General features: G+C 45.0%; 1 protein-coding gene across 2 annotated transcripts; it reads right to left on the reverse strand.

Moving 5' to 3' along the window:
• Window positions 1-93: 93 nt before the first annotated feature.
• On the reverse strand, window positions 94-17,362 carry RASSF7 (Ras association domain family member 7). Of its 2 annotated transcripts, XM_056851276.1 has the most exons (5): window positions 17,193-17,362; window positions 11,429-12,336; window positions 5,215-5,383; window positions 2,699-2,806; window positions 94-303 (listed from the first exon to the last, which is right to left on the reverse strand). In XM_056851276.1, the coding sequence occupies exons 1-5, from the start codon at window positions 17,293-17,295 to the stop codon at window positions 272-274; spliced, it is 1,320 nt and encodes a 439-aa protein (XP_056707254.1). In that variant the 5' UTR covers window positions 17,296-17,362; the 3' UTR covers window positions 94-271. The 2 variants fall into 2 exon arrangements, with proteins under 2 accessions (XP_056707254.1, XP_056707255.1); XM_056851277.1 differs by lacking the exon at window positions 5,215-5,383.
• Window positions 17,363-21,763: the final 4,401 nt, after the last annotated feature.

Below are 21,763 nucleotides of genomic sequence, written 5' to 3' on the forward strand. Positions count from 1 at the left end.
ATGGGAAGGCTGTATAAATTTCCAGAGAAGCCGCAAACTGCATCTTCATCTTAAATTATAAGAAAGCACATTAAAAAAAAAATACAGCCAGTCCGTTTACTCCAAATGGGTTAAGCTTTCTTCTTTTTAAAAAGTCTGTAAAATGTTTTTGCATAACCATCTACATCCATCCGTGATAAAAAAAAAAAAAGTCAAAATACATACATGAAATAGGGTTTTATTTCTATATAGTTATACTCGCAAGGCAATCAGTCCTCCTTGGCTGGCCTTTTTACCTCCAGGTGCTCTGCCTTGTTGGTATGACTGTAAGACACACAAAAATAAATGAAGTGACCCCGTTATGACGGCTTAGTGTTTGATAAACAGGGGAGGGAACAGCCAGAGGGGAAAGGAGGAGATGCCATTCCATGCAATTAGAGATTTAAGCAGAAACAAAGAGGCACACATGTCTTCCTAACAGGCTCGATCTAGGTAGGTATTCAGAATATTATGGAAGAATGCAGCAGATGAGTTCTTACTGTAGTAGTAACCGTGGGCATGTAGTAGTAACATAGGACTGCTGCCCTGGTTGCTGCTCTCTCTGCTGCTGTTGTGACCACATCAGAAAGGGGCATCAGTCAGGTACCTGTTGGGGCATTCAGGTGTAGGGGGTGGGAGAGGGCCCCCGACCACCCTACAGCAGAGCTGCCTGAAGGCAACTCTAGAGGTGACAACGGTGAGGGATGGGCACGAGAATCTTCAAAACTGCCCCTAGTATTAATTCATACGAAAGTTCAGTTATTTTCTACCAAAGCACAGAAACGCTCATAAATATATGTATGCTCCGATATTTGAAAACAATATCAGCCCAACACTCTCAGGAGACACCCTGAAAATTAAAAAGACAAAACTCCTCCAGCAGAAGCGGCAGAAGGGAGAAATAAGAGGACACTAGGTTGATTTACCAAAGCAAACTCATTCCATAGACAGGATATAGAATAACTATTCTTAGCTGGTTCTATGCAAGAAGGCTGAAGATTCAAAATCCTGTCAAAATATCACTTATGAGACAACCTGAGCTCAACAATTGGTCAGATTTTGATGCTGAAAATCTGGTGCCTCGTTTGCCTCTAAAATAAGCAAACTGACAAGATCTGACACCTTTTTAGAAAAACCATTCCTGAGGAACACATTTGGAGCTCCCGTGTAGGATGCATGTAAGATGAATGGCATCTTGTCAGAAGAAATAATCTGGTATTAAACCTTGATTTTCGGCCAACATTATTGAACGTTTCGTCAACTTGACCACCACTAAATTGTTCATTGTTTACTCTTAAATTCAAATGTTCCTTTCAACGCCATTGCACTCAGCTCCATATTATATCTTCACTAGCTCAGCCATAAAAACGTTTAAATATTGACCTGTGAAGACAACAATGCAGTCATGCTGCATTGGATGCTTTGTTCAATGTGGGAGACAGACTGCTTTGACTGACCCAGTTGGACAGTTGTCATGTAGTAAAAATTATGGAACGCATCCACTGCGCTGTTAAAAACAGCATAACCGTCACAATTGGCTGTTGGCGTTTAGGCACTGGCTGGGGAACATAGTGCAGGGTGGGTTCCCTGCATGACCAAAAGGAGAGTCTACTTAAGGGGTTCTGGGGGGCAGAGCATGGGATAGCCAACCTCAAGGCTGGCAATGCCCCCAGGAGGATGGTGGTGGCTAGGAACAGCGGTTGCTGCAGCTTCCAGCTCTAATACCCCAACAGGTGGGTTAGGGAAGATGCTGGCAGCGGTTGGGCTGTCAGCTGCACCCACTGGCCTCAGCCTATGCTGTGCCAAGACCTGAGGAACATGTAATCAATGAACATGTGGCCTGATTCCTCCCAGCATAGTGTGTCTGTGCCATCCTTCTTCTCTCCTCTCCCCGCATAGGCTGGTCCCCACTCCAGGCACAATGCATCTTTTAAAAACCCATCATTCCCTACTTAACACCTAAAATATGTAAGTCAGCCAGTACGTTCTCTGTGTGTGTTTATATGTATGTATGTATATGTTTATGTACACACACACACACAAAGTGAAAAGATCCTTTTGCCATCAGCTTTTTAAGAGTCCCATGTGTAAGCCAAAATACTGAAATTTGGCAGCAAGAGCTCAGATGGAGAGATGGCACATGCAGAACCAAGTCCTCATTAGTCAAGTTTTAAACAGGTTTCAACTAGTACACCTCTTCAATAAGCCATATTGCACTGAGTAGCCAAAGCAAACGCCCCCAAAGAGGGGCCATTCTCCAAGTAATCAACATTTCACTGGCAAGCATCTGTCAATAGCTCAACCACCATACAGAATGCTGTTATACTATACAAACTAGACGAAGCCTTTGTCCTGGTCTGACAACTGTTATAACAACTCCCAGGGGTTCTGTTTACTGGCATCTTCCATCTCCCTCCCCTTGCCAATGCCTATCGGTAGCCATAAATATTATAGCTTACAGGTAACGACAACCAGTCCATTACTGCCCTAAAGAAGCTCCTGATCAAGAGGGAGAGAAAGAGGAGAGTAGACCGGGAAGTTGGAAGAGTTTGCAACACAGCCACCTCGTTGCAGATGACAGCCGCCCCTGCTGTAGCAAGGATAGCACTTTTGGACGACTGCTGGGCAAGACCAGGCATTAAAGGACACAAGAGACTTCGGCCAGTTCAAACATACACACCCTCGGGGTTCAAGCTGGACACCAGGGGGTTCTGTAGGTTCCGTGGATTGCCAAGGAACTGCTTGGCTGTAGCTCTGGGAGGTGAATCTGCGCTGGGATCGGACAGATCTACGGAAGAGAATCGAATTACAGTTCAGCTACTCAAGGATGTATTCAGTCCATCAGAAAAGCCGAGGTTTTATTGGAAGCAACGCTTCGGTACATTTAAGCGCAGACTCTGTACAGTGAACATTATCTTACATCCCCGTCCCCTTATGAAGCAGCTTTGCCTAAAAACAGATTTGGGGGTTTCTGAGCATTGTGAATAAGTGACCACAGGAAATACAGATTTTCTTCAGTGCATCTGATCTGTACCTTAAGATTTTTCGTATTTGCAGCCTTGTTCACACAGTACAGGAGACAGGTACGACACCAGCTCTCCTTGCCCTGTCTAGCACGACTCACTCAGCTGGCCTTAAGTAATGCTAACAGGAAATAATTTTACACCAGGATTTTTACCTAGCTTGAAGCCCTGGTTTAAAATTGTTTTGGGACCGTAACTGTTACATCTGCACCCTGACACCTGTATTATCATGGCTTGCTTCCCCAGATTTTTCAGCAGTTGTAGGACTCTGAAAAGCTGTACTTACCATGCAGCTACAGCCTAAACGACTCTCTTCCTTTACAAAAACAGTCACAGTATGACTAGCAACAGCCTGTTTCCAGTTTTGAACTAAGGTTTCTAAATATTTCAGCACCCCCTTCTGTTTCATCCAAGGCTCCCGGATGTTCACAGTGGAGATTCCTGTAGTTTCATCCAGGGTGCATTTTTCTTTCCAGCGTGACAATGAATATAGCATAAAGCAATGGGTGACAACTTCTGTGGCCACTCTTTCACACTGACGTAGTATCAGCATGAAGTCACATTTTTATGAAATCTGCTTCAACCTTTCCCTGCTTCTATGGACTTCCAAAGGCCACCGTCAAGCTTGTGCTATCTGTGGAACGTTGCTAGCAACGAGGTTCCCCCACCTTCTTCCAACTGATAGAAGAAAACCAACGCTGAGGACAAGCTATGCCAGGAGGATCGTGCTTAGAAAGCCCCAGGGAAGACAGTGAGCCACAGATGTGCCATGTGCTGTCCCACAGCCCACAACAAGAGCTTCAGTGCATACATAATTTTCCAGTTGACAATTCTGTCTTTTCAGTCTGGAACACTTAAAAGCCAGGCTATGTAAAATGATAGATTAGCTAGCTGCAAGGAAGGTTAGGCCAACCCCCAAAAAGGTGCCACAATCTTAGGGCCAAACAACATATTACTTATACCATATGACTGCCAAGTGGACTTGTCACAGGATGCCAGCTGCAAGTTCCCGATGGGAACTCAATTCAGAAGTACTGCACAGCCACATGCCCAATTTGGATCAGGGCCACAGTGGGTAGAAGGGGCTCCTGCCTTCCGCCCACATCATTTTCCCAACCCAAAACACCCCAGGGGGGAGTAGGGGGGGATCACATGGATAAGCACTCAGTGCCTGTGCTGATGGGGCAAAGAGCATCCCACTGCCATTTCATGTTGGGAAAACAGCCTGGTGGTAAAGGCAGGAGCCCCTCCTCCCCGTGACCTGGAGTCCTAATCTGAATCAGGCCCCTGTGGTGCTTCCAAACGGAGTTCCCACAGAGAAGCCACAGCTGCCACATGGATGCAAGTCCCTGTGATGACCACACATCTAACACGTCATTTGGCCCTTACGGTTTTGGCTGGAGCATCAGTAGTACTAAACATAACAGAAAACCAACACACCTCCGGCCCACAAATGCTTCTATCACAATACTGAAATCAGTCTTCAAATACTCTTTGCTTGAACAGAGCTGACAGGCAAGACTGCCAGACCATTTACTACAGACTGCCAATACAGGTGCCGTGTAAACAAAGCTCTTCTATGAGTGAGAGAGTGCCCATCTTTCAGGCGCCACTATCTTTGCTGTATCCTTAGATGCTGTCACGATGCTTTTGTTAACTGCTGCCCAGCAGAAGAGAAGGAAAATGCAAAACCTATGAAGATGTCTTTTACTGAAATAATACACTTTGCGAGAAGTGTGAAATGGCACTTGCACACCCTAACAAGTGGAAGCTTATAGCAACAAACAACAGTTTATGAAAACAACAGTGTTTAGATTTGGGACCCACAAAGCAGCGTTCAACCACATGCCCAGTCGATGGAACCTTCACTTGCTGTTGTAAGCTAATGCAGTATATATTTTTATGGCCAGGTTCCCATAAAGGTTTCCTGGCCATCTGTTCCTCCTCTCTCACAGCATATTACGCTCAGTCTGCCGTTCAGCCAGCCAGCCATTTCTTTGGGCTCTCAAACCTAGTATTTTGCCACAGTAACCAGAGAACTACCAGCAGCAGCTCTTCCTACCAGTTTAAAACGGGAGGAAGCGTTAGAGCCTTCTGGGAAGGGCTAACTAAAGCCATCTATCCTCTCTTCCCTCCCTCTTCTGCCCACCCACTCTTTGAGAAGTATTCTGACCTCCATTTCTCTGGTGAGCCGGCAGCTCATGGCTAGTCTGATCCAGCTGGGGTTCCGCCTCTGATCTGGGCTGAGGGACAGTCACCATGGCTCCCGTCTGCTGGATGAACTGCTGCAAGTTACACTGCCTCAGCTCCTTATTTAGTTCCTCCAGCTCTTGGTTCTGGGTCTGCAAAATACAGGAGGGAACAGGCAAGAGTGAGCTCCAAATCGGCAATGCCTCATCTGGACTAAGGTGCTGCAGAAGACAGGGCGATGATCTTGCCCCAGCCTTCCCTCAAATTCCAGTCCATGGGCACTGTCTGGGTCTTCCTCACCAGTGAGCAGAAATTCACCAGCGGTTACAGGTGACCTAGGTAAGCGTTGAGGGAAGGCATAATGTGGAAGAGAACATGGAGGCGAACGTGGACGCTAACGTGGAAGAATATTCATCTTTGGATGCTTACACACTGAAAAAGCTTGGGGGCATTTAATCCCCCCTGACCCAAAATGGAGACAGAACTGAAGGTTCAGCCAGAGATTTCACATTAGCAGCACATGACCAACTCTCCTGCATTCCTTGGATGTGTTCCTCTTTGTTAGTAGGATGACACATTTCTTGTTCCTTCCATACATGGCTGGAAGGAGGAGCAGGATGAATCATGATGCCCTGTAGACCACTTAACCTCCAGGACCAGGGCTGCTTTTTCTGACACAGGGAGGAAAATGGGGGTGGGGACAGCCTTGCCTATCTCACACTGATGGACAACACTGGGATGATCTTCCCATTCTAGGACCTCAGTAAGAAGACTTTCTGCACATCCCTCTTTTCTCAACCAGGTTGGGGAGCAAATCTCAGAAAAGGAGATTTACAGGTGCGGTTCTGGGCAAGTCTGTGTGTGCAGGGAGGGAGGGGTGTCACTGGCCAGCCCCACTTGTGAAACAATGTGAACTGGTCAGAATTTGTGGGTTATGAGCAAAGAAACCGCCTGACCTATCATCACAGTTAATAAAGGGTCTGTCAATGGCACAATTTCCTCATCTCCTCCGCTCACTGTAGCCCAAAATGCCCCTTGAAATGCTCCTTCTAAGAGACAGGAGACTGCCCTGGAACAGCACAAGGGGGAGTTGAAGGTCTGCAGCGGGGGGCAGCATTCAACAAAAATCTCTCTGTGTTAAGTCAGCAAAAATTCCCACTAGATCCAACCCTTTATTTTAAGTTTGAGCTTAAACCTGCAAGCAAATCCATCAAGACCAATGTCTTGCCATACTATCTCCCTATAACACAGCGGTGGGACATTACTTAAGATCAGACTTATGGCTAAGCAAGTGCAAGCAATGGTGAAGCTGAGTCCACGAAGGGCAGAAGGTTCATAGGGGTGATGGTCTCATTGTCTAGCTTCCCATTTGTATTGCAGTGTTCCCACAATACTTAATGTAGGCAGCCTAGCTTGTTCTAGAAGTTTGCACTCAAATCTCACCATGAGCCTTGGTTCACACAGTACCATAATCTCTCAGTTTGCAATAAACATAATACCCTGGTTTACTAATTCTGTACAAAATTAGGTTCGTATCAGAGCTTAAACTCTGGCGAGCTTGGGACCAACCATTTTGCTTTTAAAAATTTTGCAGAGCCCCTCCAAAATTTTTGCAGAGCCCCTCCAAACTGTCCTCTCTCACTGGAGCCCACCACGTGCCGTACCACCCCCTTTTTCAAAGGAAATGGCAAAATGGGCATACCCCATAGAGGATGCCATCCTCTACTGTCCCACGGGAAACAAACAAAAACTGCACAGCCAGAACCTTATCAGTTACACTTACACTTGCCACCACAAAGAGCAGCAACAGGGGAAAAAACAACAACCAGCAACATCGCCAGAGACTTCCACATACAACCTGGAAGTGACAAAAGGATAGGTCTAGAAATTGCCTGGAACCCTATGGTAACCTACCACGTCCCCGCCCCCAGCCCTAATTGCACTTGAAAAACAAGTTTTAAGTTACATGTTTGGATTGTCTGCACGTGGTCTTCAAGGTCAGGTTGCAGAGGGTGACTGATTCTGCAGGGCAGAGGTCCCCAATGTGGCACCTGCCAACACCTTTCCCGGAGCCAGGCGGGGCTTTTGCCCGGCTGGGCTTCTGATTGGCTGGGCTTTGGCAGCAGCTGCCACCTGAGCACAAGAATCTTCAGTACATGGCGGAAGGTAAGCTGCGTGTCTTACCCGCAAACATGTCTTCTTATACTGCCCTCTCCATCATGAGTCAAGAGCTAAGACTATCCAATAAATTTTAAGTACCAGTAATAATATAGGACTATTGGTCCTTGTAGGTTATCCGGGCTGTGTGACCGTGGTCTTGGTATTTTCTTTCCTGATGTTTCGCCCGCAGCTGTGGCAGGCATCTTCATAGGAGTAACACAGAAGGACAGTGTCTCTCAGTGTCGAGTGTGTAGGAAGAGTAATATATAGTCAGAAAGGGGGGTTTGAGCTGAATCATTGTCCTGCAGCTCAAACCCCCCTTTCTGACTATATATTACTCTTCCTACACACTTGACACTGAGAGACACTGTCCTTCAGTGTTACTCCTCTGAAGATGCCTGCCACAGCTGCTGGCGAAACGTCAGGAAAGAAAATACCAAGACCACGGTCGCACAGTCCGGATAACCTACAAGAACCAATGAACTCTTGACCGTGAAAGCCTTCGACAATATTTTAATATAGGACTACCTGATAAAATTTGCATCCAACGACTACTGGAGGATAGCAACCCACAAACTTCGAGATGTGTGGCCAAATTTTGTGTTGCTATATATAAGGCCCGAAAAGATGCAATTTATAAGTAGATCAAATCTGACTGATAAACATTTTAAAAGCTAGCGTATTTGCCTCTTTAGATATTTGATTTTATTGATATATTTTACTTTGTGGATTCTCTGACTGATTGATACTGTTTTTATTGTAAACGTACGTTACTCCTGATTAGATTTGTCCTTTTTTTTGTCAAATGACCGTAAAATAAATGATTGATTGAAGTTGTGTGTATACACAAAAATATTTTAAAACAAGATGTTCATTTTAAAAGGCATCCTGTTAAACAGAGCTTCTGCTTGAAATGTTGAATTGTTAATATCAGAGTTATGCATAACCTCACTCCTGGACATTCTGCAGGAGACATTTCATGCTCAGCTCTGCTTCCTGCAGCATCCATTTCGCAGGGGCGCTTACCGCCCTGTGTCAGAAGTCCAAAGATGCTTGCAGTCTTAAAAGGGTTGGGGACCTGTACTGCAGAGCCATACAAAAATCCCCAATCTAAGTTCCAATTAATCACACCCTTTGACTAGAAGGGATTTTGTACTGGACACGGCAAGAAACTTCTTCATTGGTTAAATGACTTCTAGCCGGAAGTTGTCTGAACAGGGAGAAGTTTCGAAACCAGCACCGAACAAAACCTGAACTTTTGGTAATATGGACCTCTCTCTCACTCTCACTGTTCTGCATAGGACCCCACCTCCAGGGTGCCGCTCAACCAGTTAGGGTTCCTAGGGCTGAGCTACTGGACCCTAGCAACAAAACCGCATGTTTCCTGACTAGTGTGATGAGGTTATCTGGAAGCCCGATAACTGCGAGGGGAAGAAGCTCTGCAGGTGCCTACCCTTTTCCAGAGATGGGATGGAGAGACCCCGTTCCCTAGAAACCTGTGAATGCTCCTTGTTATCTGGATGAGTACAAAGGTGCTTGTCCTCTGACTTTGGACTTATAGACCTCAGGAGTCCCTGGACTCCAGTTTGAGAGTTATTGTGTGTAAATAAAAACCTTTTCAAACTGGAGTCCAGCATGTGTATAATTTTTACACGCACTCAAAGCAGCAGTTCTTCCATTGGTCCATAAGAGGGCGCCAAGGGATAGTAAACAACAGAAGATGGAGTTAGAGGATTTAGCATTATTTTCCCCTAAAGCACCGGTTCCCAACCGGGGGTCCGCGGACCCCCAGGGGTCCACGAGAACTAAATTAAGGTCTGCGAAGCAAAGTTATAAACCCATAATAAATTAATATTTTCAATTAAAAGTTCTCTGTTATAAAAATATATATTCAAATATTATTCTAAGTTTAATGTTTAACTAACAGTTATGATTAAAGTTTATTTTCAAATTCTCGGAATTTTTATTTTGAACCTTGGGGTCCCTGCACCGAACAAAAAAGTCCTAGTGGTCCCTGGTCAAAAAAAGGTTGGGAACCACTGCCCTAAAGCAAAGCAGGGCTAACAGGGAAACAAGGAATAGCTGCTCCTGTTACACATGCACGAAAAGTGAAGCAAAATGCTTGCTCATGAACTGCCTAAGGTCATGAACTGACCTTAGGCAGTTCATGAGAGGGAGGGCATCTTGGCCATCTTCTGGGCATGGAGTAGGGGGTCACTGAGGGTGTGTGGGGGAGGGAGTTGTGAATTTCCTGCATTGTGCAGGGGGTTGGACTAGATGACCCTGGTGGTCCCTTCCAGCTTTATAATTCTAGGTTCTAACACCACCACCACCCAAAAAAAAATTCTGATTGCTGAAGAACAGGCTTTTTTATTTTATTTTTGAATACTGAAAACATGCTTTACTCTTACGCGGGGAAAAAAGATGGGGAAATAGTTGGACTAGATGACCCTGGTGGTCTCTTCCAGCTCTATAATTCTAGGTTCTAACACACACACCCCAAAAAAAATTCTGATTGCTGAAGCACAGGCCTTTTTATTTTATTTTATTTTTGAATATTGAAAACATGCTTTACTCTTACGCGGGGGGAAAAAGATGGGGAAATACTCGAAGTAAGAACTAACCACCCTCAGAGGAGACTGCCTCACATATCTGCACAAGCCACTAATCTGAGATTGAATCAGATTAATTGTATTTGAAAAAGAGCCGGATTGGAAGTTGGCAGGGCCAGAACAAGAAATCCTACAGAGATGCTACAGGCAATCCCGGTGGAGGGTAGATGCGCTTTGTGATCACAGGATACAAACTTTTAATTACATTATTTCTTGCAGCACGTCAAGGGTGTCCCTAGTACACAATGGGAAATTTCTTTCAGTGGTAACATGCACTCAGCTCTTAGCTGATGCTTATATTGCCAGCGCTCCTTGTACTTTTCCAGTGTTGCAGACACACTACCTACAATGTAGTTTTCAGCTTCACACAAACATCACATCATAATATCTTGCTTGATCAAAGCATCAACCATCATCACAGCCAGATTAACTCCACGGCTGTCAGAGTTGCAGTAGGACTCCATTAGTCCTATCAATTTTAGCGGAGAACATCTTTAAGCCCTTTAAGCACGATGACCCTGCAAGAATGCTCATCTCCCTGCTTCTAGCTAAAGCACATCATACTCCCTCTATGGAGTAGTCCTCCAGACCTGACAAGAAAAGCCAAGAGCTTAATGACAGGGTGACCCAGTCCCAGACCATTTAGCACTTGCTTCGATTAGGTTCCATCTATCAAAACTGCAATACTTACACATTTCTAGCCAGAACCCTTTGTAGGTTTATGAAACAAACAGTGCATGCCTAAGGAGAGTTACTCTAGTCTAAACCATGGGCTTAGACTGGAGTAACTCTTAGGAATGCACTGAAAAACTTCCAAGAGCCTACCTTGTCTACTACTAAATGCTAGGGAAAACTCTAAGCTGCAAAGGAGACCCTGATGTTTCCTGTTCTAGTTCAGGAAAGCTTTTCAAGCAGGACTATTTTGCCACTTAGGGATGGGCCACTTTTGGACTCTGGAATTAGACTAGCAGTAAGGCATTTTCAGTGGCACCTGAAGAAGAGTTGGTTTTTATACCCCGATTTTCTCTGCCTTTAAGGAGACTCAAACCAGCTTATAATCTCCTTCCCTTCCTTTCCCCACAGTCTTGTGAGGTAGGTGAGGCTGAGGGAGTTCAGAGAGAACTGTGACTGGCCCAAGGTCATCCAGCAGGCTTCATGTGGAAAAGTGGGGGAAACCAACCCGTTTCTCCAGATTACAGTCCGCTGCTCCTAACCACACCACCACGCTGGCTCCCTGCATTCTATGCCTACCTCTTCCTTTAAACTGCAACGTAAATATAAATAAAAGCTTGCCTTTCAAACAACAAAACGCCTGCTTACACTCAACTGCATCCCAAAACACGCAGAAGTCTAAAAGAACGGGCAAGGTTCTGCGTCAGTCCACCAATGGGTCCCCCTCAGGTAGGGACAATACTGAGCGCATACCTGAAGGCTCTGCTCCGCTTCCTCCAAAGCCTTCCCCACCGTTTCCATACTGTTGTCCAGCTGGATGCTCTGCTTGAGCTTGGCATCCAGGTCCCTTTTCATTATCGCCGCCATCTCCTCTAGTTCAGCAGGGCTCTGAATAGGAGCTTCCTTTGCCCTCTTGGCCCTCTCAGCGATTTCCCATTGGATTTCTTTCTCCAAGGCCTCCGTTTTGAGTGTCAGCTCGTGGATTTTTTCCGTGTACTCCTCCATGGTGGCCTGCAGGCTGCGCACTTTCTCTTGCCGTTCCCTTTCGCATTCCTTTTCTGACCGCAGCTCACGCTGCCAATACTCCTCCTCCTTCAGCTCGCTCTCATTTTGCCGGATCAGCTGCTCCAAACGCAGAACCTCCCCTTCCGGGCTGGCGTTTCGGCTACATTCCCGGTGCCTGAGATCCATTTCCAAGTCGCCCCCCTTCATCTCTAAGGTGTAGAGATGCTCCTGCTGGTGCAAGACAGTCTTGAACAGCTCATCTTTGGAAAGGAAGCCCCCATTGGCACCATCCCGCAAGCTCACCGGGTCCTTTTTGAACTGCCTCAGCTTGCTCTTTGCAAGCAGATCGTTCGAGCTCATAGGGCCCAGGTTGAAGGTTAAGGATTTTTTGGGTGGCCTAGGCCTGGGCATTTCTGTGCTGGCGGGCCGAGGTTTGATAGGCAGGCTAGCCCTGACAAACGTCCTCTCGGGTATTTGGGGGGCACTATCCGAAGAAGGCCTCTCCGTGAGGCTGGGGCCCGTGCGCTGCAGGATGAACTGCACGTCATTGGCATACTGTCCACACTTGGCCAGAGACTCCACAGGGCATTCGTGTGGGAGAAGCTGCCTTTCCTTCTCACGTAGTCTTTGGATCAGAACGTACCGGCCTGTCTGACCTGAGGAGAGGGACAGGAGTACAGTCATTAGGAGCAGAGTACAATCAGAGAAAATTTCCTTCACTACAATAAGCACCAGTAAACCTCACTCCAGTCCAGGTGAAACTCAACATCCCTATCACAACCAAGAGCAAGAGGCTGTAACAGCATTAGGCACATATTGACATATAACAAATATATCAAATGCTTGCAATGTATGTCAATTAAAGTTATTCTCCTGCCGGGAACATGGCATGTATAGCGGTACAATGTTTTGGTTTCACTGAAAGTTGAGAGTTAGGCTCTTTAACATTGATATTAGTGGGGGTAATAGAGATTCATTATTTAGCATCGTTTCTCACATCCCTTTGTGTGAGTAAAAAGTATTTCTCACCATATTGTATATTTAGCCATTTATCTAGCTCAACATTGAGAATCTGATTATTCATGTATATCTTTATCAGCTAACTATATAGCCTTGCAAATAGAACCTTGCTGATATAGTGAAGGGGAAATTTTGTCTGATATCTGAGAATGTTTTAAATCCTTGAGGAGATTTGGTATGAAGATTGTAATAGATAAACACAGATTAGGGTTCCCATGGAGAAAGAGTATATAAGAGGTTAGAAATTGGTCAGTAGTGGGGAATTCGTTAGCAGACTATGCTACAATGCTGTCTGTCTAAAGAATTTTCCCCAGCATGGCCCATCCAGAGGTATGTGAACTTTGTATTTTTAATGTAATTTTTACTGAACAGATCTGTTAATACTTTGCTTATTTTCTGTAACATCTTGTTATATTCTGTAATATTTTGTAAGATTTTTCATACAATGTTGATACGTTTTTTAACTTTAAATATTTCTGGAGTTAGCAATAAAAAGAATCTAACTGATTCAATTAGATTGCCTCATTGCTTTGGATAACTAATTCTAACAAGGAAACATACCTTTTAAAGGTAAAGGTCCCCTGTGCAAGCACTGGGTCATTCCTGACCCCTGGGGTGATGCCACATCCCGACGTTTCCTAGGCAGACGTTGTTTACGGGGTGGTTTGCCAGTGCCTTCCCCAGTCATCTTCCCTTTACCCCCAGCACGCTGGGTACTCATTTTACCGACCTGGGAAGTATGGAAGGCTGAGTCAACCTTGAGCCGGCTACCTGAAACCGACTTCTGTTGAGCTCGTGAGGTATAAATCCTATAGATTTAGTCAATGATAACAGTAATTGAGCATCTTCAAGGCAACATTGCAAGTGACCTTTTATCCTTCCACGCAGCTCCCAACCCTTCCTGAGCCCGGGGCATATAAGTTCACTCCAAATTTAACATGGAAATTCCCCCCACTGAAGACTGTGGTTTGCTCTAGGAAATGCAGGCTGGCATTTGCAGATGATTACTACTCCACCAGAAGTAGCTGCTGTTTGTCCCTGGCGAAGGTGCCGCCCAAACTACTTTCCAACACGAATGTCAGTGTCTTCCTTTTGCATATATATTCATTAGCCAACGGCGCTACGTGCTACGAGAGGAAGTATCACAATGGAGGAGGTAACTTAAAATTGTTGTTTAAATTTACATCCTAAATTGGGAATGGAGCTCAACTTTTCACAAGCATTCGTGCTAAAACATTCTAACTGGAAAGCACTGATGTGCCTACAAATTTGTAAGGTCTGGAACCACAAGTTATGGAAACTAGCTTTGTGGCAAAGGACCTGACGGAACATGAAAAATCGCCTCCTTTCGTTTGGTGGGGGACAAAGGGAGAGCAATAATGGGTAGCAGCATTTGCTAAAAAGACTAAGAGTCCCACAGACTACCTACCCTGCCATCCCTCCATGGTCTCCTTCTCTTTCCCCTCCCCAGCCCCGCACTGTAAAGCTTCAGATTTATTTTTAAAAAAAAATACATGCTGTATTTGGAATTATTTCAGAAAATGCAGTCCAATTCCATCCAGGTTTTTCTTGCGCAGGAATCTAGACCCTTTTAGGCAATGTTATAATTAGCAACATTTCATGAGTCAGCAGGGCTTCTGAAAACATGGGAGAGGGGACAAATCTGAGTCGGCTTTGACTCTTTGATTAGTGAGCCAACAAGCTTCTAACCTATTAAAGCTTCTGCCTCAACAGCCAGATCACGGAGCATTTACATAAGCTGCAGCTGAAGCCTTGTCATGCATGGCCGGGAAGGAAGTACCCCTAAACTTGGTTAGAAGGCAGAAGCAGAGGTCAGTGCAAGCCTCGCTGGCCTCTGTAGTGTATTTCCGCATCACAAGATAAAGCCACCCCTTGTTGTTAGCTTCGGGATACTCAAGCAGCACAATCAGCACTGCTGTGCCCACATAAAAGTTAAAGGAGAAAAAGCGCACGCGCACACACACACAGCTCTGAGTCATGCTTGCACGCCACAGACTGAGTCAGAGATTTCCTCTGACCATGAAGAAGCAAATCCACAGTATGGGTTTTCAGAACGAGGAGGTGGCAAACAATAACCAAAGGCTGTTCTTTTTTTTTCTTTCTTTTTTTAAATGACTAGACACCAGAGCTAACCAACCAGCAGATTAATGCATGTCTCACATTCTCTTACTCAGGACATTATTACGCTGTGGGGATGAAGCCTTTCACCAGGGACTGAAAGGGCAAAGAACCGCAGAACATTTCCTCGTTCAGAAACAGCAGCCCAGCTGGGAGAGGGACGGGGAGAGATTGTGCGTGTATATATAATTATACCAAAAAAAGGGGGTCTGATTCATGTGGAACACCAAGACACGAGATCTGTAGCATTTTTGGTTCGTCGTGCACTTTCCACGGCTCAGCTTTACTGCACAGTATTTCAAAAGCACAGGGGGGACTACCTTTACCTTTTACCTATTTCACAAGCAATTCTACAGCCCACACAATCATTCTGAAAGAAACTTCCAGGAAGTTTCAACCAAACAGAGGTGATCTCAAAAGATTCTGGGGGTTTCTGCTCAACAGTGCCACCCAGTTGTAACCTCCACAGCTGACCACTAGATGACCTGGGATGTTGTGCTACTCAGTGTTTTGTTACAGAGGAAGTGCATTCAGGTATCGCAGATGCTCCTTACCAATACAACCCCCCATTTTCTGATACTTGTCTCTAGCAAACCAAAGTGTGCATTTTCGCTTGGCTTTTAATTCTGTTAAAAGTGAGCTGCTACAATTATCATTCTTCAAAGTTCAATTCCCTCCTCAGGGACTCCAGATGTTCAGAGAGCAAGAGTGGATGCACATGCAAACTTGGAAGCATTAGTCGCCATGCGACTAAATACCTCTGCAGTTACTAAGGCATTTGTAAATGACCGACACACTACTGTAGGACTATTAAGTAAAGTAAAGGTCCCCTGTGCAAGTACCGGGTCATTCCTGACCCATGGGGTGACATCACATCCCGACGTTTCCAAGGCAGACTTTGTTTGCGGGGTGGTTTGCCAGTGCCTTCCCCAGTCATCTTCCCTTTACCCCCAGCAAGCTGGGTACTCACTTTACCGACCTCAGAAGAATGGAAGGCTGAGTCAACCTTGAGCCGGCTACCTGAAACCAACCTGAACTCAGGTCGTGAGCAGAGCTTTTGACTGCAGTACTGCAGCTTAACACTCTGCGCCACGGGGCTCCTTGTAGGACTATTAGGTTTTTCTAATTTATCTAAACCAAAGAATAAAACACTGTTTTGCACATTTAAGTCAATGGAACACAGGCAATTGCAGAGTAAATTAATACAACATATGGGAGATACAATACAATATGCAAATATTGAACTGGGGGGTGGGGGTGAGGATTCAAGCAGTATACCTGAATTGCTCTGTCACCCCCATCATGACACATTTATAGGCTGCACTGGACTGATGGTGTAGAAGCAGTTATGCTTACTAGGTCATGTACATCCACCAGGGCAATACCGGCTGTTGCTGGGAATAAAAGAGAATTCTCACCTGGAAACTTTCACCTTATGGCAAAATTGCATGTTATGAGGAAAACACAGGCTTCCCAACCTGACATTGTCCTCACACAGCAAACATGGGAGTAGGGAAGGTTGCAGGGGAAAGCTGACAGGTAGGCAGGGGCTAATTAATCCTTTCCCCTTGTGGCCAGTTCTTCCCAAGCCATTTTTCCTTTTTGTTCCCCCTCAGTCTGAAACCAGAAGTAAGCCCATGTGGCAGGAACTGCCAAAAAGGCATTTGCAGAGGAAAATCTGTAAGACAAGTTCAGCACTTGCGTCTCCCATCAGTTCTCCCGTACAGGTGCTCCCAATCTTCCTATACTTCCTTGGGAAATTTTGGGAGGTGAACATGCAAAGTACTTTTACCCAGTGACTGTGTAAAATGATCAAGAGTTTTATCAATGGTTGTAATACAACCAGGAGATGTCCTCTTCAGCCTTTTAGCAAGCCTGTGTCCGCTCCAGTATTTATGTTCCTGTCATCAAACCTGTCAGCTCCTCCACACAACTCAAGAGTACTGAAGAACATTCTAAAAAAAGATGCAAAATAGGGATAGGATTTTTTTTTTAACAGAAGTTGCAGTAGCAACTATAAAACTGTGAGAACAAATCTTCATCTACCTACGGGCCTAGATACAAGGATAATTTCTGCATTTGCAAAATAAATCCAAACTGGCCCTTGGGTACAAAGTTCTTGTATCACTTCTAAAAAAGGCAAAACGGTTGCACAACTATAGCAGTGAGCTGTACCATTATCACTGTGTGGCTGCTGAATAAGGGCAGTGATGCTTGCCTATGAATGGGGGGAAATGAAGAAGCACAAATGTGGATAAACCACTTCAATGGCATCCAGAAACTCATTATCAAAGAATCCTAAAAAAGGGGATAACATTTATTTTTACATAAAACAGCACAAAAGATTACTTACCAATGGCACGTGCCAATGCTATGACGATCTCCTGGCATGTGGTCTGATCTGAGACACCACATACGACCCGCTGGATCCCATCCACCCAGACCTTCAGCTCCATCACAAGACGACCAGAGGATCAGACTGTTTGGGTCATTGCAGCAAGTCCTCCCTGCTGTGATTATTTAAAAAAAATGAAATATGAAGGTAAGTATGCATGCTGTCTAGTTTTACTCTCTCACACAGACTCCTGGCTTCTGTCTGCTTCATGATCAAGAATGTTAACTGGCTGAAATTCAGGGCTGTCTTGGGATGTTTGTGCCTCTTCTTTCCCTCCCTATTTCCAAAATCACCCAATAGGTGCCTGATGTGGATAAGAAGTAGCCTATCCCGGCCTCATTCAAGATTTGCTAAACTACCACAACATTCTCAAGTCAGTTTGATCAAAATACCTGGACGTGGCTTTTAAAGGCCATCATCTATATCGGGACATCCCAGGAAAACGGATGGGTCTTGCCTTCCTGTGTGCTGCTAAGACATCCCAAGAGAGCCAGTATGGTGTAGTGGAATGTTCCCCTAGGACCTGGAAGACCAGGTTCAAACTCCACTCATCATAAAACCTCCCTGGGTAACCTCCCTGCCCTCTTCAGCATAACATACCTCTCTGGATTGCTGAGGGGGAAATGGAGGAGGGGGAGCCATGTACACAGCCCCAAGCTACTTGGAGGAATGCCCATGAACAGACAGATCTACAGGCAGCAGCAGAATGCTTAAGCAAGCATTCAGTCTGTCACGTTCTGAAACACTTTCTGTTCCATGTCACTCTTTAGAGGTGCCATCCTGAGCACCAAATAATCCAGATGAGTATTTCAAAGATACATAACCCCATTTTTTTAAAAGAGACAAGCATCTAGAAGCAGTTTACAACTCGTGATCTCCAACAGGTATGTCTAACTCAACTCTTAGCATAGCCACACATCAGGACAAAATCCTGGCTCTCCCTTCCCACCCACCCCCACCGCAGTTTCCCAGATCTCCCATCCACTGCTCAATCACGTGTTACAGAATGCAGATATGACGTGTTACCACAATAAATAACTCAGCAAATCACCCTCCACTGGCTTCAAAAGTCAGATACTATACATACATGCTGCCAAGTACAATTATCCTGTGCCTTTTAAAGCATTTTTGCATTTTAAGCATCTGATTTTCTCAAAGACTGCCTGCACCGAGAGGCTTAAAGCAATGAAGTTTAAGATGTAGTTCTGTTTCATAACCACTTACTCAGATGCCGCAGTAACAAACATTGCACACTGCCTAGATGCGGCCAACCACCATGACAGAACTGGAATGAGATCAGGAAGTATATTCCATTTACGACGGGGTTGGCCACAAAAGGGTGGAACTGCGGCAAGAGCACCTGTAAATAACCATTCAGTGCACACACAAGCACACACACAACGTAGTGACTAACTTCTGTTTGCTCTTAGCCAATATGCAGGTAGGCAAAGTCTGCTGTCACATGACAAGCCACCCAATACCTGGGGGGGAAAAACCACTGAAGTCATGCAGCTTGAATCATACCAATATCAAATAAATATATTTACTTTAGACTCTGTACCATTAATTGGTTGGAATAAGGTTCCTGCAAAGCAGCTAAATGATTAACTAGCTGAAAGATTAATGAAAACAGCTTTGCCCTTTTCATTCTTGTCAAATAGTGCCTGGCTGAAATAGTGTGCTACACACACAACAAAGTGGTGTAGAAGGCCAATGTGCATAGAGCAGGAGGAGGAGTGCAGCTGGACCCACCCATGGATGACTTGGTCCCATCCCTTCATGTACACGTTTGATAACCATACAAGTTGTATGTGCCTAGGCTCCCTTCACCAATCAGGAACCCACAGAGTTTGAGGCTCTGCATACAGGTGACGAACACATATGTGGTGCACGCACATTTAGGTAGGGGCACACTCACTCCCATACCTTTATGCACATTTGTCTTGCATACCAGTGTGGTGCATGCTGCACAGGGCTATCTGGAACAGCTCTTGTTCTTACTACTCTCTGTTCTAAGCTGTCAACATAATCATGTTCCTTGTCATGGTAATGTATGGTGTGCAGCATTGGTGATCTTGGGCAACGTGTATGGAATTCAGCTTGAGAGACTCCAGATAAATCAGGATGTAGTGTGCTACCACAACATGTATTTATTTAAAACATTCTATGCTGCTTTTCCACCCCATTCAGGGTCTCCAAGGCAGAGAACAGTCATTGCATACAAAAATGTATACAAAATACTAAAAAGAAATAAAACCTATGAATGCATAGACTCATAAAAACACAGAAATGGGGAAGAGGGGTAATAAGAGTTTGTGAGGGAATGCCAAACAACAAAAAAGTCTTCACCTGCTGGTGGAAGACAACAACAGAGGGAGACCAACAAACCTCTCTGGAGAGGGTGTTCCAAAGTTTTGCCACCATTACCAAGAAGGCTCTTTCTCAGGTTGCCACCCATCTACACTCAGATGGTGCAGCACCCCAAAGCAGGGTCTCTGAAGAAGATGACTGGCATCATCAGGTAGGTTTGTATGGGAGTAGATGATCTTTCAGGTATGCTGGCCCCAAGCCATACAGGGCTTTAAAGGTCAACACCAGCACCTTGAATTGGGCCCAGAAGCAAACTGGGAGCCAATGCAGATGGAACAAGAATAGAGAGATACAGTCCCTACAACCCACTCTAGTCAACACTCTGGCCACAGCATTCTGTATAGCTTCTGAACAGTCTTCAAGGGCAGTCCCACGTAGAGCGTATTGCAGTAATCTAATCTAGATGTTACCAGGGCATGCATCACAGTGGCAAGATTGCCTCTACCCGGGAATGGCTGAAGCTGGTGAACGGGGCCCCAGCCACTGGTGTCACCTCTTTATCCAATATGAGGCCCAGGTCCAGCAACACCCCCAAGCTATGAACATGCTCCTTTAGGGGGAGTGCAGCCCCAGCCAGAACAGGAAAAATTCAAGTTCCTGGGTCAGACTTTCTCCCCACCTGTAGCACCTTCGTTTTGTCAGGATTAAGTTTCGGCATGTTAGCCCTCATCCATCCCAAAACTGCCTCCAGGCACCTGTTGATAGTGAAATAGTTCACATGAAACTATTGGAAAATAGAAACTTAAGATTTCAGTAATGCAGGCAACAATCCAACTATGTTTAGAAAGCATTTAGGCTTGTACATTTAGCCAAAGACAAATCTCGTATTTCCCACACACACACACACACACACACACCATCTAGTTGTTAATTCAGAGTGGGTAGCCGTGTTAGTCTGTTTGCAGTAGTCAAAAAGGGCAAGAGTCCAGTAGCACCTTAAAGACTAACAAAAATATTTTCTGGTAGGGTATGAGCTTTCGTGAGCCACAGCTCACTTCTTCAGATACGAAAGCTCATACCCTACCAGAAAATATTTTTGTTAGTCTTTAAGGTGCTACTGGACTTTTGCCCTTTTTGACTACTATCTAGTTGTGTGCAACTAGATACCAATGGATAAGAACCCTGTAGATCAGACACAGAATGATGTTGATCAGCTGCCTACCAAACCTATGAAAAAAATTCTGACTTGGGACTCTACTGGCTGCTTATTAGTTTGTTAGAATATTTTTTTTGTGTGCCGTCAAGTTGCATCTGACTTATGGGGACCCCCTTGGGGTTTTCAAGGCAAGAGACCTTTGGAGGTGGTTTGCCACTGCCTGCCTCCACATCACGACTCTGGTGTTCCTTGGAGGTTCCCATCGAAATACTAAACAGGGTTCACCCTGCTTAGCTTCTGAGATCAGGCCACCCTGGGACTATCCAAGTCAGGGCTGTTAGAATCGAGCCCTCATTCAAAAGCCACCTTTGGCTGACAATACCAGGCCTGAGAAATATTCTTTTTTTTTTCCCTTCAGAGCAAAGGGCAAATAGTAAATCACCCAGATAAGAGGGGGGAAGGAACAGAACACACAAGCTACAAAACGCCAAAGTTGGTTTGGACACTGTGGCTGGGTTTATTAGATTTCTCACCCCACAGCTAATATTTACATGTTGGGGTCTATATGTCGCAGAAAAATATATATTAACTATTTAGAACTGTCACACAGAACACTGGTAGAAGAACTCAGGACCTGCATTTTAGAGAACTTTTTTTTAATTGCATTTACCATCCAATGAGTATCCGGAAACATTCAAAAACTTACATCTATACAGAGCTGCTGCTTTTTGCTCTGGACAGACAAAGAAGAGCTATCTTAAAAATTCTTCAAAGATTTTCAGTCTCAGGTAAGGCCGAGGCCAGGGGCAGTCTTGGTGATTCTGGGGCCCTGGGCAAAAATCCAGAATTATTCCCACCCAACTTACTCTGAACAAGAATAAAGTGCCCAATTTTCACAATGCACATCCCGCTGTGGCTGTAGTAGGCTTAACATTACTGCTGCTGCCACCAGCAGACATTTCAAAAGTACTGCACTGTTGCTAGCACTCCTCCATTCTTTTATTTTTTTAAGAAAGTAGTAACTTTTTGTAAACTGTCATGTAATTTCTCTCTGCTTCCCCCC

The sequence above is a fragment of the Euleptes europaea genome, chromosome 6 (genome assembly GCF_029931775.1).
Source record: "Euleptes europaea isolate rEulEur1 chromosome 6, rEulEur1.hap1, whole genome shotgun sequence".
Lineage (NCBI taxonomy): Eukaryota > Metazoa > Chordata > Lepidosauria > Squamata > Sphaerodactylidae > Euleptes > Euleptes europaea.

What these genes read in the sequence shown, in the direction of transcription:
- RASSF7 (XM_056851276.1), bottom strand. Translation starts at nt 17,295, where the DNA reads ATGGAGCTGAAGGTCTGGGTGGATGGGATCCAGCGGGTCGTATGTGGT. An exon ending in AGCATTGGCACGTGCCATTG is followed by an intron (nt 12,337 to 17,192) that starts GTAAGTAATCTT and finishes CCCTCTCCTCAG; the next exon opens with GTCAGACAGGCCGGTACGTT. An exon ending in GTCCAGCTTGAACCCCGAGG is followed by an intron (nt 304 to 2,698) that starts GTGTGTATGTTT and finishes TGTGTCTTACAG; the next exon opens with TCATACCAACAAGGCAGAGC.